At 45.7% G+C, this 18,257-nt stretch overlaps 1 protein-coding gene across 3 annotated transcripts; it reads left to right on the top strand.

Annotated features, from left to right (window-relative positions):
• The first annotated feature begins 6,659 nt into the window (after positions 1 to 6,659).
• LOC118938428 (platelet-derived growth factor subunit A-like) lies at positions 6,660 to 16,272 on the top strand. Of its 3 annotated transcripts, none has more exons than XM_036942354.1 (6): positions 6,660 to 7,447; positions 7,849 to 7,945; positions 10,581 to 10,691; positions 11,412 to 11,599; positions 14,854 to 14,980; positions 15,119 to 15,536. In XM_036942354.1, the coding sequence occupies exons 1-6, from the start codon at positions 7,382 to 7,384 to the stop codon at positions 15,259 to 15,261; spliced, it is 732 nt and encodes a 243-aa protein (XP_036798249.1). In that variant the 5' UTR covers positions 6,660 to 7,381; the 3' UTR covers positions 15,262 to 15,536. The 3 variants fall into 3 exon arrangements, with proteins under 3 accessions (XP_036798249.1, XP_036798251.1, XP_036798250.1); XM_036942355.1 differs by lacking the exon at positions 15,119 to 15,536 and adding an exon at positions 15,569 to 16,272 and having other exon boundaries at positions 6,669 to 7,447; XM_036942356.1 differs by lacking the exons at positions 14,854 to 14,980; positions 15,119 to 15,536 and adding an exon at positions 13,439 to 14,157.
• Positions 16,273 to 18,257: the final 1,985 nt, after the last annotated feature.

The following is an 18,257-nucleotide window of genomic DNA, read 5'->3' on the forward strand; positions in this document are numbered from 1 at the left end:
AGTTACATAGAATAAACAACTGTACAGTCAACACAATAAAATAAAATAAATGTCTATATACAGTGTGTGCAATTTGGGTAGGTGGCTGTTTGTGTTCGAATCGAGATAAGCTTGACTTTGCCAATGTCAAGGCCATAACACACTTGTCTTGAGTTTTATCTTAGTGTATGAGTGCTCTGACTTAGAGGAGGCTGGTGGGAGGAACTATAGGAGGACGGGCTCATTGTAGTGGCTGGAATAAAATCAACTGGAATGGTACCAAACACATCAAACACAACGTTTGACTCCATTCCATTAATTCCATTCCAACCATTACAATGAGCCCATCCTCCTAAAGCTCATACCACCAGCCTCCTCTGTATGACTAATTCCACACACACTACCTATCTGCGGTTCATCAATTATAGTCAACATCTCAAGGTAAACCTTTAATCATAGGTTAGTGACATAAGATGTTTTAATATTGCACATAAAGGACTAACTAACTCCCACGCGTCCAAGTTATAGAAAAACACATGCCAACATCATTTTGTAATTGCCCTAAATGTATAAATAAAGTTATTTTAAATGAATTGACTTCACTCATACTGTACCGTCTAAGTGTGCACTTCCACTAAACACACTTGATTTATCCTTTTCTTTGATAAAGTAACATCATGCCAAACAAACCCACTTGATGGTCAAGCTGTGCCAGGCAGATGAACAGATTCAATATAGCATCATAGTGAAGGAGAACTCTATTGGCATCTAATGCTTCTCTCTTCTTTCATCATTATCATCCACTCTCATTCAAGTTCACTTTCTGTCTCGCTGAGACTTGTACAGTCTGTATAGTGTGTGTGTGTGTGTGTGTGTGTGTGTGTGTGTGTGTGTGTGTGTGTGTGTGTGTGTGTGTGTGTGTGTGTGTGTGTGTGTGTGTGTGTGTGTGTGTGTGTGTGTGTGTCTTTATTCATAACTGTTAATGAATTCTCAGAAGAGATACTATGCATAAATGCGGCATTGGGAATATATGATGCTGCCAGGTTTCAAGTCCCAACACATGACTGTTTCTGGTTCCCTGTTTTCCACCATCACCTGCTAGACAGTTGGCCTGTCTACAGCAATAATAACTGTCTCATTAACACAGACACATAACACACACACACAAGCATGTACACAATCACATCCTTAAACATCTGCCAAGACAGAGTTCGCTACCCTGAGTGCCTTGTTTGATCCTACATTAAAGGTGTGTGTGTGTGTGTTGTGTGTTGTGTTTTGTGTGTGTGTGTGTGTGTTGTGTGTGTGTTGTGTGTCTGTGTCTGTGTCTGTCTGTGTGTGGTTATGACAGACAGTCCCCTCTCCTTTATGGACCAATCATCACATGTTCCATAGGTATCCCTCACCTTTCCATTGGACAGTAGCAGCTGTGTAACTCCACTACAGGAGTGTTGGAGCAGTATGGTAAACAGTGGGCAAAGTTGGTTGAAAGGTCATTGTATTCTCATGACAATCTGTGAAAGCCAGCTCCTCTGTTTGTAACCCTGTTGTCTTGAACACACACACACACTCTTTCTCTCTCTCTCTCCTGCTCTCTCCTTCTGCTGCATTAACAAGATTAAGAGAGGACAATTAGCAAACCACTCACAACCACTTGTATCACTCTGGGAAAGAAGGACAGAAATCTCCCTCTCTCCTCTTCCAAAAGAAGGGATTTCCTCTGGTCTTGAGTTGTGAAGTAAAGGCTTTAAGTGTCTGATCTGATGTGCTAATGTTGGCACCAGTAACAATGGTCTAGTGTATAGAGTGAGTTTATTTTGGGGGTCTGGTTAATGGGGGGAAGTGGGAGGTATTGTTCCCTGTGTGTGTGCCTGTGCGTGTGTGTGCGTATCAGACTAAGGTCTTTTGTGTCTGTGTTTCAAATAGCACCCTATTCCCTATATAGTGCAGTACTTTTGATCAGAGCCCTATCAAACGTAGTGTACTATATAGGGAATAGAGTGCAATCTGGCACACAGCCTGTGTCAAGGTCCGGACACACTGGTAGAGAGGTGACATCATTGTCACTAGTTGCTGCCCAGATACAGAGGCTTGAAGGAGGAAGCATTGTATTATCGCCAAATTAGGTGACAATAGATTTGTCGATGTGTGTGTGTGTCAGTGCAAGCAGGCATTTGTGTGTGTGTGTGTGTGTGTTGGTGGGGTTTACTTACACACACCGATTAATCAATTCAAAACAGAATGATCTCTCTCATAGCCTCTCAGTTAGACTAAAAGAAAGGCTGTGGAAAAACAGAGACAGCAGCTCTCATCGGAGCCAACAATGTAAAGGACGACATGACTGTTTAATCCAAATGTTCCAACGTTTCTCACACTTTGTAATCAGATTCCAAAACAGCTGCCAGCTGTAAGCAACTGCATCATACGACAAGTGTGTGTGTGTGTGTGTGTGTGTGTGTGTGTGTTTGTGTGTGTGTGTGAGTGAGTGTGCGTGTGACTGTGTGTGACTGTGTGTTTGTGTTTTACATAAACTCAACCTCAGCCCCAGCTGTGTACAGTAATGTCAGTCGTCAACCTGACTACAAGTCAGTAATGGAAAAAGGAGTGACTAGTGAGTATTGAAATAGGGGGAGAGGAATAGGGATTCAAAGAGGGATGTCAGCTGGTTGATTTGAGAGGCATTGTGAGGGTGTGAGAAAAAGACAGCGAGACAGAGACAGCCGCTGACAGAGACAGCGAGACAGAGACAGGGAAAGAGAGACAGAGTGAGACGAAGGCAGAGAGGAACAGTTGATTGAGAAAGAGAGAAAGATCTGTGAATCCAGAAGCACCCAGGAACAGGTTCAGTGACATGCTGGTACATAGACCCTTAGATGTGGCCAGAGGAGGTTTACACATAGAGAAATAAAGTAGAGTGTTCTAGTCATGTCCCACATGGCACCCTGCTCCCAATACAGTGCACTACTTTTGACCAGGCCCCATAGAGCTCTAGTCAAAAGTAGTGCACTATAGCAGGGAATGGGGTTCCATGTTGGATGCACATTGGATCTTTGTCTTAACCATCTGAAAACAAAGAGCCGATTATAGAAGAAGAGGAAACACGTACACACGAGAAGTAGACTCTCCTCAGATGTGATGATGAGATAATATAGCAACAGCCGTGGCTCTACTGTTTAACTTACATCGGAAATGTTTAGTCTTAGCAGGACTGATAAGGAATATGACATTCAGTCTTTTAGTGCATTCTTCTGTTTTGATGCTTATGTGATACTCAAACAGGCAATGCTTGAAATCTCATCTCCACAGGAAAGACACAATAATCTTGTTCTGACCTATTGCTCAGGATGCTGCTTTAGATGTGGGTAAAGCATATGGTGCAGGAGCACACATGCATGTGTGTGACTTTTTGGTAGCAGCAGAGGGACTCTCCCAAATTCAAAGAGAATCCACCAAACCTCTCTCAAGCCTATGCTTAAACAGATGGAGCCATTGCATTAACTATACAGGTAAACCAAACACTAGCATATTCAAGATGTTTATCCAGGATAAGTATTCGGTTGGCCGCTTCCCAAACATTCATGCGTAACACAATAGTTTTTGGGAGGTGGCCAACCATGGGATTACCCCGGGTTTAATGGTTGAAATCGTGAAATCCATTCTGACTCACTTTTTTGGTATGGGTTCTTATAGAGGGGAAACTAAAATAAGACCTGGATTAAAATACTATCTAAAATAATTTAAAATACTTTATCTGGGATTGATTGAGCTTGACTGTCACTACGGAACCAATAGAATAGTCACAAAAATGCAAACGTCGCCCATCCAGCACTCCAGGCAAACTACAGATGTAGGATCTTAATTTGATCACTCTTTTGTTGCTGAGAATTTTCCTGCACAGCAGGAAATGCAAAACTTGTAGTGTATTCAAGGTTTAAAAATGCTTCTAAAGTTTGTAATTTCCACTTTAGTGCCCTAACAAAAAAACATTTCCTGCTGCTGCAGAATTATTTTCATGCGGTAGCAAACTGGCTCAAATTAAGACCCTATATCTGTAGAGCAAATGTTAAAAGTATATGAAAAGATTTCAAATAGAAATCAATCCCAGGTCTGACACATATAAAAGGTTTTTTTCATTATGCAATATGCATAGGGTTTGGAATAGAATTAGGTATTAGGTACTTTTAGGTACTTTCATCCACACCCTGCTTGTAAAACTCTCATCCCTCCACATATCAAATTTAACTAGCGACTGAAATCAATCCGTATCGTGAAAGTCTCATGGTAAATCTGCGTACATTTTTTAAAGTAATTTACAATTGAGCAGACATATGCAGTGTTTACCGTGAATACAGTCTCCGCGGACACTGGAACATTGCCTTTCAATTTAAGTGGAGCTATAACGCAGATCTTCCACGATACTTCTGCGATACGGATTGAATCCAGACCTATTTCTCCCTCTCTCTTCTCTCTCATGCACATTCCCTCTCTGTGTCTCTCCATATCTCAATTTGTCTCTGTTTCTCTCTCCTTTCTCTATTTTACTGTGTCTATCCTGTTGTCTGGGTCTAGACTTTAGGGAAACCTCTAGCCTCTCTGTCGGCATGACAACATGCATGCTACTGCCCCTACCATAGCAGGAGGCATGTCCCACTTCTATCCCACAGAGGAAGTGAGAGAGAAGAGAGAGAGATAGGGATACAGAGAGGTTAAGGGTCCAGATCATTGCCCTTTGGCATCACTCTCATCGGGTCCAAGGATGTCACAGTGGAATGTTCTGGATCGGTTCGGTTCTAACCCAGTTGTTTCCCTAATTTGGACCCCTGTGCTGTAAGTGAGTGTGTGTGTGTACACATGTGCACTTGCATGTGAGTCTGGCGCCTTGCAGGAGTCAAGTACACCAGACCAGAGCAGCCCAAAGCAAAGCCCTTCAGGGTTGATGGAGGGAGAGACAGAGTCACTGAGTCTCTGTCTGGCTAAATAGGTCTTAATTGGCAACAAACCTTGTTTCTCTTCCTCCTTCCCTCCTCCTTGGCCCCTTTCTCCCCTTCATTCTTCTTCCTCCTCTCCCCATCTCCTTCACCTCATTTTCCTCCACGTTCACCTCTCCCCCCTTCTCATCACCACTACTATAGACTGTCAATGTTTGCATTTGTAGCTAGAATGGTGGCTACTCTAGTGTTGAGAGAGACTGGGTCCAGTGGGCACAAAGTCCCTAACTATCTCAGCCGTGACACCGTGTCTGGTCACAAGGCACACAGTCAATGTGTGTGTAGGTCCGTGTGAACATGTCTGTTTTGTATCAAGTGTTGTTCTTAGCTCCAGCACACCGTGTCCCCCCCTACCTCTGATCCCTCCACCCCTTTCACTCTCTCACTCCTTTATCATGGAGGTCAGTTGTGTCTGCGGTCTGGTCACTTATTAATGAAGTTAATTAAACACCAATTAAAAACAGACACACTCAGCCATCTGTGGCTGACCTGGAAGGGAGGGAGAGGGGTGGAGGAAGGAATGGGGGGGGGGGGGGGGTGTGAGGGACTCGAGGTGTGAACAGATAGGAGGAAGGGTTGGAGGTGGTGGAGGTGTGAGGGGGCTGGAGAATGAGGGAGGGTTGGAGGTGGTGGAGGTGTGAGGGGGCTGGAGAAGGAGGGAGGGTTGGAGGTGTGAGGGGGCTGGAGAAGGAGGGAGGGTTGGAGGTGGTGGAGGTGTGAGGGGGCTGGAGAAGGAGGGAACTGAAGGAAGGGTGTAAGAGAGGGAAGAGAGAGAGGTGGAAAGCCTCCAGTGACTTCATAGGTTATAAACACCCTAAACTACTCAACCATGGGTTTGTACTTTGTTATAAATGAGCTCAGTCCCTTAAAATGTAATGACTGGTGCTTTAGAAGGGATCGAATGTTACTGTGTTAACTAGTAACCTGCCATTGTGTGGTAAAACAACAGGGCATTTAGGGCCAGTTACAGGGTATGATGTTTATAGAGATCATCAACATCCTCATCACCTTCATCATCATCGCCATCATCATCACCAGCATCATTATCATCATCACCACTATCACCATCAAAATCAAATCAAATGTTGTTTGTCACATGCACCGAATACCTTACAGTGAAATGCTTACTTACAAGCCCTTAACCAACAATGCAGTTTTAAGAAAATGCCTAAAAAAGTAAGAGATAAGAATAACAAATAATTAAAGAGCAGCAGTAAATTACAATAGCTGGGCTACATACAGAGGGTACCGGTACAGAGTCAATGTGCGGGGTCACCGGTGTCGAGGTCATATATACATGTGGGTAGAGTTATTAAAGTGGCTGTGCATATAGATAATAACAGAGAGGAGCAGCAGGGGGGTGCACATAGTCTGGGTAGCCATTTGATTAGCTGTTCAGGAGTCTTTTGGCTTGGGGGTACCATCATCGCCATCATCACCATCACCATCATCACCACTATCATCATCATCATCACTATAATTGCATTGATCTGAAACGCACCTGCATTTGACCAATGATGCATGAAAGAAGTCTGGTGCGTTGAATGGACTGATGTGAGCGCGCCCACAGTCAAAAGCCAATGGTCTCCTTTATAGCCGATCTATCCATCTGTAGTTACAGAGCACACACCCGGAGAGCGGAGCGGAGTGGCAACGTGACCGCGCCCCGCCAGCCCCCAGCAACGCAGTAGCTATATCATATGACTCAAAGCGTTCCGACTTCATTCACTACGGAGATCACAGTCTTCAGCGGACCCGCTTTGAAGGGATCCAATAGGCTACAAAAACCGTTTGATAAGAACAACCGGGACATGCGGACGGCTTGACATTATTTTTGACCTATTCTCCACTTGCTGATATAAACAGGACATAAAGTTGATATTTTTGGAAGTCTCCCATACATGTATGGATAGTGAAATATTATATTCTCAGAGAATTGTGTCGACATGCATAAAGGATTAAAACACTTAAATGTTCCACTACGAGACGTCTTCACTTCGCGTGGATTATAGCCTGATCGACAAAATGATTACATTTCTCACACCTGGAAGTTCTTATACGCATAGATAGCTCTTGTCTCAGGTGCCGTAACTCCGACCCATCTCCTGCTCCTGTGTTGCTTCTGTGTCCAAAAGCGGAGTAGGAAACCCAACTGACTTCAATAAACGTCAGTCTTAAATGTAAACCTAAATGAACACCCAATAAAGTCCCACTGTTAGCCTCGCCATGTTGCCTATAATAGCCAAATAATTCGGACTACCGGCTGTAGACTCGTGGAGGTAGCGGTTCCACCCGAGGGATGGTACTGGATTCCCGTGGTTTGGGAGCGACGCCTCAGCTCCTGGTTCTGGAACGGTGTTGGTGGAACTACTGGAACTTTCTCTCGTTCTGGAGCCCAAAGGACCTGAAGGGAGATGAGAGCCGCTTTTCTGAGCTTCCTCCTCGCCTGCTTATTGTGCCTGTTACGCACCGCCGCTGAGGTAAAGGACTTTTGGTTTGTACGCTATGTAGGGGCCAAATCTGTTCAAATTGTGCCGTTTTTAGTGCAACGCTTACTTCGTTGGCAGGTGCAATGTTTGTTCGCTCATGCTCCACTTATGCATAATTATGCACAAAACTCCAGAGTAGCGTTGCTGTAACTCCGTCCAAAAATGACATGACAATAGGGGGAATCTATGGCTTCTCAGCAACAAGCGCAAACTAAGTGTGCATTATACCACACCCTTAATTGTGCACATATTTGTGCTTAAAACACTTCTTCAGCGCTACATAGTCACACTCATACCACTTCTATAGCCGCGCTATCCATTACGGTACGATAACGTCTGTGTAGGTAATAAAGTGCTGTTATTTTCATTTCAATGTTTTCCTTTTGTTCTAGGAGGACCCACTCCCCCCGGAGCTGTTGGAGCGGCTGTCCCGCAGTGAGATCCGCAGCATCAGCGACCTCCAGCGGCTCCTGGAGCTAGACTTGGAAGGTAGGCCTAAAGCCTCTTATATCCGTCTTCATTCAATGGCTTTATTACACAGCCTAGGGCTAGGCTTCAGTAAAGACACTGAATTGAGCTCAACACAACATGCCAGAAGTAGCCTACAAGGTTCTGGATAGAACCAAAACGGGTTCTATTGCTTGCTTCATATATGGCACCCCTAAATGTTCTATATAGAACCCTCTTATTGAGTTGGTTGATCAGAACCCCATGGGTTCTTATTCACTGACCCAACATTTGTTCTAGATAACCTTAAGGGGTGCCATATATGAAGCAGGCATAGAACACTTTTTGGTTTATATCCAGAACCTTTGTTTCTAAGTGTACCCTTTGAAGGTAGGAGGACAGAGGTGAGAAGAGGTGCTACGGCTGTGTCTGGTTTGTGATAGGCTGTTAGCCTGTAGGCAACTTGGACAGGTTTGTCTGCTACATAAGAGATGTTGAATTAGACGAGTTACTTCCCGCAGCTTAGCGGGAGAGAGTCGGTGAATCTCCATTGGATGATGCCCCGGCCATGAGCACGCCCCTCTCGGGAGGGAACTAAAAGACGTCTCACCAGCTTCTGCTCGGTGATAGTGGGAGTTGTCTCTGTCCCGCTGCTCGCGGCACTAGGGAGGACAGTCACCATGGGTCACTAGGGAGGACAGTCACCATGGGTCACTAGGGAGGACAGTCACCACGGGGCACTAGGGAGGACAGTCACCACGGGGCACTAGGGAGGACAGTCACCACGGGGCACTAGGGAGGACAGTCACCACGGGGCACTAGGGAGGACAGTCACCACGGGGCACTAGGGAGGACAGTCACCACGGGGCACTAGGGAGGACAGTCACCACGGGGCACTAGGGAGGACAGTCACCACTGGGCACTAGGGAGGACAGTCACCACTGGGCACTAGGGAGGACAGTCACCACGGGGCACTAGGGAGGACAGTCACCACGGGGCACTAGGGAGGACAGTCACCACGGGGCACTAGGGAGGACAGTCACCACGGGGCACTAGGGAGGACAGTCACCACGGGTCACTAGGGAGGACAGTCACCACGGGGCACTAGGGAGGACAGTCACCACGGGGCACTAGGGAGGACAGTCACCACGGGGCACTAGGGAGGACAGTCACCACGGGGCACTAGGGAGGACAGTCACCACGGGGCACTAGGGAGGACAGTCACCACGGGGCACTAGGGAGGACAGTCACCACGGGGCACTAGGGAGGACAGTCACCACGGGGCACTAGGGAGGACAGTCACCACGGGGCACTAGGGAGGACAGTCACCACGGGGCACTAGGGAGGACAGTCACCACGGGGCACTAGGGAGGACAGTCACCACGGGGCACTAGGGAGGACAGTCACCACGGGGCACTAGGGAGGACAGTCACCACGGGGCACTAGGGAGGACAGTCACCACGGGGCACTAGGGAGGACAGTCACCACGGGGCACTGGGGAGGACAGTCACCACGGGGCACTAGGGAGGACAGTCACCACGGGGCACTAGGGAGGACAGTCACCACGGGGCACTAGGGAGGACAGTCACCACGGGGCACTAGGGAGGACAGTCACCACGGGGCACTAGGGAGGACAGTCACCACGGGGCTGGTGACGGCTGCTTGTGTCAAAACGTTTGATCTGTTTTACACCTTTTTATTCCACGTAAAATGAACTTTAGGAAAAGTGAACATAACTGGAGTCTGGTCGAATAAGGGGGAAGGTTTGGACAAGGGCTTGAAACATACCTTAGGAAACGGTTAAAGCCATTCATTGTTAGGCTACTTAGTGAGTCTCTCCATCCAGTCCAGTCCTTATCATTTTTTCATCATTTTTCATTTGGTCTTGACCTCACCCCACCATTCATTCTGGCATTATTGAGATGCAAATAGGCCTGTCTGCTACTCAGCTGTCTCCTCTGGGCTGGGGGGGGGGGGGGGGTCAAGTGGCTGTGGGCTTTATGCTGCTGTCATGCTGCCCATTATTTGTGGAGCAGCAGTGTAAGGCTGAATGACACACACACACACACACACACACACTCACACTCACACTCACACTCACACACACTAACACACACACACACTAACAAACACACAATGAGGGCTAAATGGCTGCTGTGTTGGTATGTATAATTCATGGTGAAATTCCTGCGTGTCAGGAGGAAGGAGCTAGGAGGCTTTGTGTTGGTCAAGACATACAGCAAGCACTTAAGTTCCTGCACGTAAGTGCAGTCACGCACACACACTTGCAAGGAACACACACACACACACACACACACAATCATACACACACCCTCTACAGTCTACACTCTCTGTGGGGTCAGTATTTGGGTAGCAAAAAATATATACTTTGAGAGAGAGACCCCAAACAGGTCAATATAGAGCTGAAAGGACAAACAAGGTCCTTTTGAAGTGAAAGGTTCTTTACACACACCCGACTAACAACCAAAGCTGTTAGATTGGATAGCAGAAGGCTTACGGTTGTCATGGTGACGATAAGGGATTGTTCATTTACAGAGGGGACACAGTTATTTTGAGCTATTCTGGGGTCAAGCTTCTCTCTCCATTCAGTGTTGCTCTGCTTCTGAATGGCCCAGCTAGTGTAGGGATAACATGACACTGATGTTGTGGTCAACAGAGAATGAGGTGATAGGGGAGAACAAACAGAGGTACCACAACAAGGCCTTCCCCCACAGCTACTCACAGCTGAAGAGCTCTCAGACACACTCCAGGCACAAGAGGAGCATCGGTAAGTGTGTGTGTGTGTGTGTCGTTGTAGTTGTGTTCATGCATACCTGTGGAATTTGTGTGTGTGTGTGTGAGAGAGAGAGAGAGAGAGAGAGAGAGAGAGAGAGAGAGAGAACGTGTGTCTGTTTGAGTATTTGCCTCTTTCCGTCTATATCCCATCTACTGTATGTCTACGTCTACGTGTGTGTGTGTCTGTGTGTGTGTATGTCTCTCTGTGTGTCTGTGTGTGTCTCTGTGTGTGTATGTCTCTCTGTGTGTCTCTGTGTGTCTGTGTGTGTCTCTGTGTGTGTATGTCTCTCTGTGTGTCTCTGTGTGTGTGTGTGTGTGTGTGTCTCTGTGTGTGTATGTCTCTCCATGTTTCTCTGTGTGTCTCTGTGTGTGTGTGTATGTCTCTCTGTATGTGTGTATGTGTGTGTGTTTGTGTGTGTGTGTGTCTGTGTGTCTCTGTGTGTTTCTCTGTGTGTGTATGTCTTTCTGTGTGTGTGTGTGTCTGTATGTGTGTGTCTCTGTGTGTGTATCTCTGTGTGTGTGTGTGTGTCTGTGTGTGTGTGTGTGTGTGTCTCTGTGTATGTGTGTCTGTGTGTGTGTGTGTGTGTCTGTGTGTGTGTGTGTGTGTGTGTCTCTGTGTATGTGTGTCTCTGTGTTTGTGTGTAAGTATACACCAACACTACCTTCTCTCTATGCTGTCATGTTTCACCTTTAACCTCTCCCCCTCCCCCAGAGGAGGCGTTACCCGCGGTGTGTAAGACTCGTACGGTGATCTACGAGATCCCTCGGAGCCAGGTGGATCCCACCTCCGCTAACTTCATCATCTGGCCCCCCTGTGTAGAGGTGAAGAGATGTACCGGATGCTGCAACACCAGCAACATGCACTGCCTGCCCTCCCGCAAGCACCACCGCACTGTCAAGGTAGGAGAGAGCCACACTTTCTCTGAACGCACACGCACACACATACAGGCACACACACACACACTTGCAGCAGCTCAACCATTCAACCCCTTTCTACTTGTCCAGCTCCACTTCTGTGTGCGTGTGTGTGTGTGTGTGTGTGTGTGTGTGTGTGTGTGTGTGTGTGTGTGTGTGTGTGTGTGTGTGTGTGTGTGTGTGTGTGTGTGTATTCATGCCTGCATACGTGTGTATGTGTACAGTACCAGTCATTGTAGAATAATAGTCAAGACATCTAAACTATGAAGTAACACATATGGAATCATGTAGTAACCGAAAAAGTGTTAAACAAATCAAAATGTATTTTATAATTGAGATTCTTCGAAGTAGCCACCCTTTGCCTTGATGACAGCTTTGCTCACTCTTGGCATTTTCTCAACCAGCTTCACCTGGAAGATAATAAAAATAAATAAAAACATTTCAATGAGTAGGTGTTTCCAAACTTTTGTCTGATACTGTATATGTGTATATGTGTGTGTGTGTGTGTGTGTGTGTGTGTGTGTGTGTGTCAGGCCAGGAGACTCCCTCGCGACCGCAGGAACATAATCATTTGTATTTGATCTCTGCCAGGCCTGGCACATAACAGCTAGTAAACCCTGCCATCTTAAACCCACACACACTGCCAACTGGAAGCTCTGCTCAGTGTGTGTGTGTGTGTGTGTGTGAGAGAGAGCGAGAGAGAGAGAGAGAGAGGATGGAGAGATAGAAAAAGGAGTGAGACGGTGTGTGTGTGTGTTCATGCACTAAGGATTTCCAGCCAGTTTACCATCGTCTGAGCCGAGGAGGATAGTGGGTGTGTTCATGATCTCAGTGCTTCAGTGTATTCACTACGGGGGTTATTTTGTTTTCCCCACTCCCTGTTTCCCTCTGAGTGAATGGCTCCTCAGTCCTCTGTCTATTAAAAGACTAAAGATGCTGTCTGTCTGGCTTAGCTATTCCTTGTGTGTTTGTGTGTGTGTCTGTTTGGCTTAGCTGTTCCTCAGACAGTTCACACAGAGGAAGAAGTTGTTATTTCTGGGTGCTGAGGTCGTCCCTCCTTGTTTAGGTAAATGCTATTATGTTAAGTTCCTAATGAATGCAATCTGATCTGAACTGAGCTGGCTGAGGCAGTGCTATCTGTTGTAGACCTCAGATAGAGATCATATGCAGAAATAGAGGGTCAAAGGTCATGGAGATATCCCTGCAAATAAGAGTCGTAACTATTGGAGGAAATCTAACTGTGCTTAAATGTACAGAAAGAGAGTGAGAAAGAGAGAAGCAGTGTTTTTGAAGGGGTGAGGCATGGTCAGATAGAGAGAGCAGAGGGATGAGAGGAATGGACAGATGAGGCACGAGAGTAGAATGAAGTAAGCGGGTGGTGAGGAGAGATGGGAGGGATAGAGAGAGCAAAGGGATGAGAGGAATGGACAGATGAGGAGAGAAGGGAGGGATAGAGAGAGCAGAGGGATGAGAGGAATGGACAGATGAGGAGAGAAGGGAGGGAGAGAGAGAGCAGAGGGATGAGAGGAATGGACAGATGAGGAAAGAAGGGAGGGATAGAGAGAGCAGAGGGATGAGAGGAATGGACAGATGAGGAGAGAAGGGAGGGATAGAGAGAGCAGAGGGATGAGAGGAATGAACAGATGAGGAGAGAAGAGAGGGATAGAGAGAGCAGAGGGATGAGAGGAATGAACAGATGAGGAGAGAAGAGAGAGCGCAGATTTGATCCCCTTTTGATACTCAATATCAGATGAAAGGGTCTCTCTCTCTCTTTCATTCTTTTTCCTTTTCTTCATTCTTTCTTTCTTTCTTTGTCTTTGACAGAGAGGAAATCAAAAGATAAGTCTCCCGTATATCCTGAGACTCAACTACAGAGACAGAACTATGGAGAAGAAACACACACACATACGCGTGTGAGTGCACACACGCACGTACACACGTATGCACACACACACACACACATGCACACACTTTCACATGCTCTGTGACGTCCAGGAGAAGCCTTCGAGGGTGTGTGAATGTGTGTGTGCACGTGCATGCTAGCTTGCCCATCTCTGCTCTTCCAGAAACCATTCACCAGTACCAGAACAGCAGACAGTTGTTTTTCAATGGCTCATACTGGTCTTGGCTCTGTGCATTAATCTCACATGGTTTCTCTGTGTCCACTGTCTGTTTCCCTCCATTCCAGTTTCCACTGGTGGGAGAGAGACAAAGGTTCCATTGTTATGTCTGACTTTATGATGTCTTCCTGGGGAAATAACAGCTCGAAGGACATGATCATATTAATTAGACCTGGTGGTTTACTGAGAACCCTGCCACACCTCGTGTTATACACCTTTGAGTTGACTCGTGTCTCATTCCCTGTATTTCATTTGACAGGTAGGAGACTTAGAAACTCCCTCAGGCTGCATCTCAGTAGAGCCTAAAATGGGTTCTTCTCCATGTCTCCTCCCTTTCACATACAGATGTAGGATCTTAAATTGAGCCAGTTTGCAACAGCAGGAAAATAACCAGTCAGCAACAGGAAATGTGAATTATTATGTGTAGGGGTTGATACATTTTTTGTAAGGAAAAATCAAGCCTGACATTTTAAAGTGGAAATTACAAACTTTAGAAGCCTTTTTAAATTCTCAACCACAAAAGAGTGATCAAATTCAGATCCTACATCTGTACACTGCCCTGTAAGCACAGGGAAAGTAAGTAGCATGGCATATGTCCAGTTGTTTCCTATCAGTGCAGAATCAGATGAAGGAAATGACACAAGGAGAAACAGCCTTAATTAGAACATGGACAGGGAGCGTCTCCAGTCCACACTATTGAGATGCCTTACCTCACCTGAACCTCTGTATCAATAACAGTGTTACTGTCTCTGCTGTGCTCCTCTGGTTCATGTTGTAACAAGGCAGCACCTTTCTGTGTGTGTGTGTGTGTGTGTGTGTGTGTGTGTGTGTGTGTGTGTGTGTGTGTGTGTGTGTGTGTGTGTGTGTGTGTGTTATCTTTGTGTATGTTCAGACTTGAAAGAGAAGAGAGGCTTGTATAATCAGTCCTGAAGCTCTAGCAGGCGTGGCTCACTTTTTGAGCGAACACTAATGTGTGTGTGCTTGCTTACGTGTGTGTGTGTGCGTGTGTTAGTGTACGAGGGTGTGTGTCAGGTTTTTGTATCCTTCCATTACCTCGAAAAGAGGGGATTCTACAGAACTCATTCTGATCCCTCCCTCCCTCCCTCCCTCCCTCCCCAGGTGGCTAAGGTGGAGTATGTGAGGAGGCGTCCTAAACTGAAGGAGGTGCTGGTGCGGCTGGAGGAGCACCTTGAGTGTATATGCACCTCCAAACGACACATCAAGGAACTCTACGACACAGACAATGGTAAATATCTTACTCTACTCTAGCTCCTGTCTGAGAGTGTCTCTCTACACTGATATAAACTGATAACAGTTGAGTAATTTAAATGGTTCTCCCTCAGGGTATTCCACTCCTTTTTTCATTCCCCTTTTTTCTTTATAGACCCCCCTCTTCCCCCTCCTCCCCCTTCATTCACAGGACCCAGTAGGACCATGGGTAAAGGGAGGAAACGTAAAAAGCTCAAAAACCTCAAAGAATTTCTCATACCTTTCTCGGGCATGTGGAAAAACATGAGTGTTTATTAGTGTCATTATGGTAGGCATTAGCACTACGGCCAATCAATGATCTGGGTTTAAACGCCAATCATGGGAATCGCCAATCAGAGACCAGTATCAATCGAACAGGAAGAGGGGGTGAAATTAGGAAGTGGTTTTAATTGGTGACTGGTGCCTTGGCTGATTACATTGGGTATGGAGGTTGTATTTGGTGGTGAAAGATGGGGGTGCTAAAGATTCATTGTTTTAAGTGGTGAACATTTGACATTGGGGGGATGACTTGAATTGTCTAAATGGCTAAGCTAACGTTTGGTACCTATTTCTCTCCTCCCATCAGGCGTAAGGTGAAGACAGATGGATGAAAGAGAGAAGAGTGAAAGAGAGGAAGAGGGAAGAGAACATGTTTCTCAGACTGAGATATGAACTTCAGCCACGTTGTGTGTGATGGCAACAAGAGAAGTGGGGACAGAGGACAGAGAACATATTCTATATATGTTATATTCTATATCTTCCCACAAGACGAACCTTCAAAAATCAATCATTTTGATAACGTCAAAATATTGCCAGAATCGGGAATGATGTTTCTGGAAGATGGAAATAAGGACTTCGGTATTAGGAGTGGGTGTGGCTTCGATTTGATGATTGACAAGTGTCAAATAACATGACTACGCCAACTGGGAGAAGAAGAGAGGTAGATGATTGGATACTGGAGGACTATGGGAGTTGCAGTCTTTATATAAAGGACTTCTGACTACAAGACTACTCCCATGATTTTGGATGACACGCGGTTTGGAATCCTCCCAAGATGCTTCTGGATTTTTCCATCGGATTCCGAGGACAGTGACTGGGATTATGTTTTGTATATTACAAGATTCCAAGATGTACTCTCCTTCTGGAACGGAAGGAAGTCACCTACATGATGTATATCCTCTTATTTTTGTAACCCTGGTTTTCTATTGCTGACTGACTTCTTGATTAGTTTCTGGTATGTTATTCACATAAAGGAAGTTACAAGTTACTAATAAATATTTATAATGTCAATTTGTTATAATGTCTTTAGTTATAATGTCTAGAGAGAGAGAGAGAGAGAGAGAGAGAGAGAGAGAGAGAGAGAGAGAGAGAGAGAGAGAGAGAGAGAGAGAGAGAGAGAGAGAGAGAGAGAGAGAGAGAGAGAGAGAGAGAGAGAGAGAGAGAGAGAGAGAGAGAGAGAGAGAGAGAGAGAGAGAGAGAGAGAGAGAGAGAGAGAGAGAGAGAGAGAGAGAGAGAGAGAGAGAGAGAGAGAGAGAGAGAGAGAGAGAGAGAGAGAGAGAGAGAGAGAGAGAGAGAGAGAGAGACCTCTTATGACCCATACTCAGACACTTTGAACATGAAACCCCTGTGAACTAGTAACTGAGTATATCTCTGCTCTCACTCATACATACCTTCAATACAGAGAGGAAGGAAGTAGATATCAAGACCAACACACTGCTAATGCCCAAGCAACTCTCAGGTTATAGAGCAGGGCCTGTATTCTAAAGCGTCTCAGAGGAAAAGTGCTGATCTAGGATCAGGTTCCACCTGTCCATTGTAATCTTATTCATTATGATCTAACAGGCTACACTGATCCTAGATCAGCAATCTTTTCTGAGACACTTTGTCAACACAGGCCCAGGTAACGGTTTTACTAAGAACCCTTCATAAATGAATAAGATAGTCTTATTATTGTACTCTCTCAGTAAGGGATGAGATACTGTGTTTAGGAAAATAGTAAAAAGTCAATGCTGTTATTATTCTGTAACTTTTCAAAGAATCCCAGATGCTGACTTAGTTTCAACATATAAATCACTTCAAAGTTCTCACAGAAAGGAAATAACTTTGATAATACAGTGTATACACTCATGTATGACATGCAGTTTTTACATCTTAATCAGTGACACCTTAGTTGAAGTGGTAATATGGCATCTCTTTAGTTCCCACAATCCACCAGTGTTATAAGACGCCATGGACGGACAGACCCGGCTCCATTGGTTTAGCAAGACTTTTACTTAGTGAATAAACCAGTGAAATAGAGGAGGGATTGTGTGCCTTTGTGGTTTCTCAAAATGATATTCACCCTCTCTGCCAAACCATAAACTGCTCCCCCATAATCCTTTTCCAAACCCAAACTACAGCCCAAAATGCAACCCTCGGAGCCAGAAGCCTTTCTCTCGCTCTGTCTCTGTGTCATTATGACGTTACAGTCTATGGTGGCGGTAACACGGTACTCACTCCCAGTCAAACTCCCCTTCACATTTCCTAACGTCAAAAGATAATCCTGACATAGCATAAAAATGCTACCATTTAGTGAGTGTCACAGTGGACTATATTCATAACAAACAATGAACAAAACTAATGTTTGTCGGGTTGTGGTGTGGTTTTAAAAGGAGGCGACACAAACACAGACAGACTTCATATTAGTTTGAGGTTGGGTTACATAACCAAATGTTGCCAGGGTATTTCTCTTGGATCGGTTGATATAAACGCTTACTGAAGACGTTTGCCAATATTCGAAACAGACTGACTGGGCTTTTGGACCCACCCACACACACACACACGCACACACACACACACACACACCCACACAGGCACGCACCCACACACACACACGCACGCACGCACGCACGCACGCACGCACCCGCACGCACCCGCACACGCACGCACGCACGCACCCACACACACACACACACACACACACACACACACACACACACACACACACCAGGCTTTTGGACTGGAGTGCCCGCTCACTGCTCGCTGCAATACATACACTTCCTAATTGAGTGAGTTATACAGTACTGCAGGACAAAGGGGACACTGTGTCTGGTGCGTGTGTGTCTGGTGTGTGTATGGTGTGTAAGGAGAAAAGCCCTTATGCTTTCATTCTACATTGTGCTACAAATGAGATTTTAACATACTGTACACATGCTATGGCTGTCCAGCTTTTACCATGAGAGAGAAAGAAAGAAAGAGGGACAGAAAGAAGGCGAAAGAGGGATAGAAAATGAGAG

The sequence above is a fragment of the Oncorhynchus mykiss genome, chromosome 13 (assembly GCF_013265735.2).
Source record: "Oncorhynchus mykiss isolate Arlee chromosome 13, USDA_OmykA_1.1, whole genome shotgun sequence".
Lineage (NCBI taxonomy): Eukaryota > Metazoa > Chordata > Actinopteri > Salmoniformes > Salmonidae > Oncorhynchus > Oncorhynchus mykiss.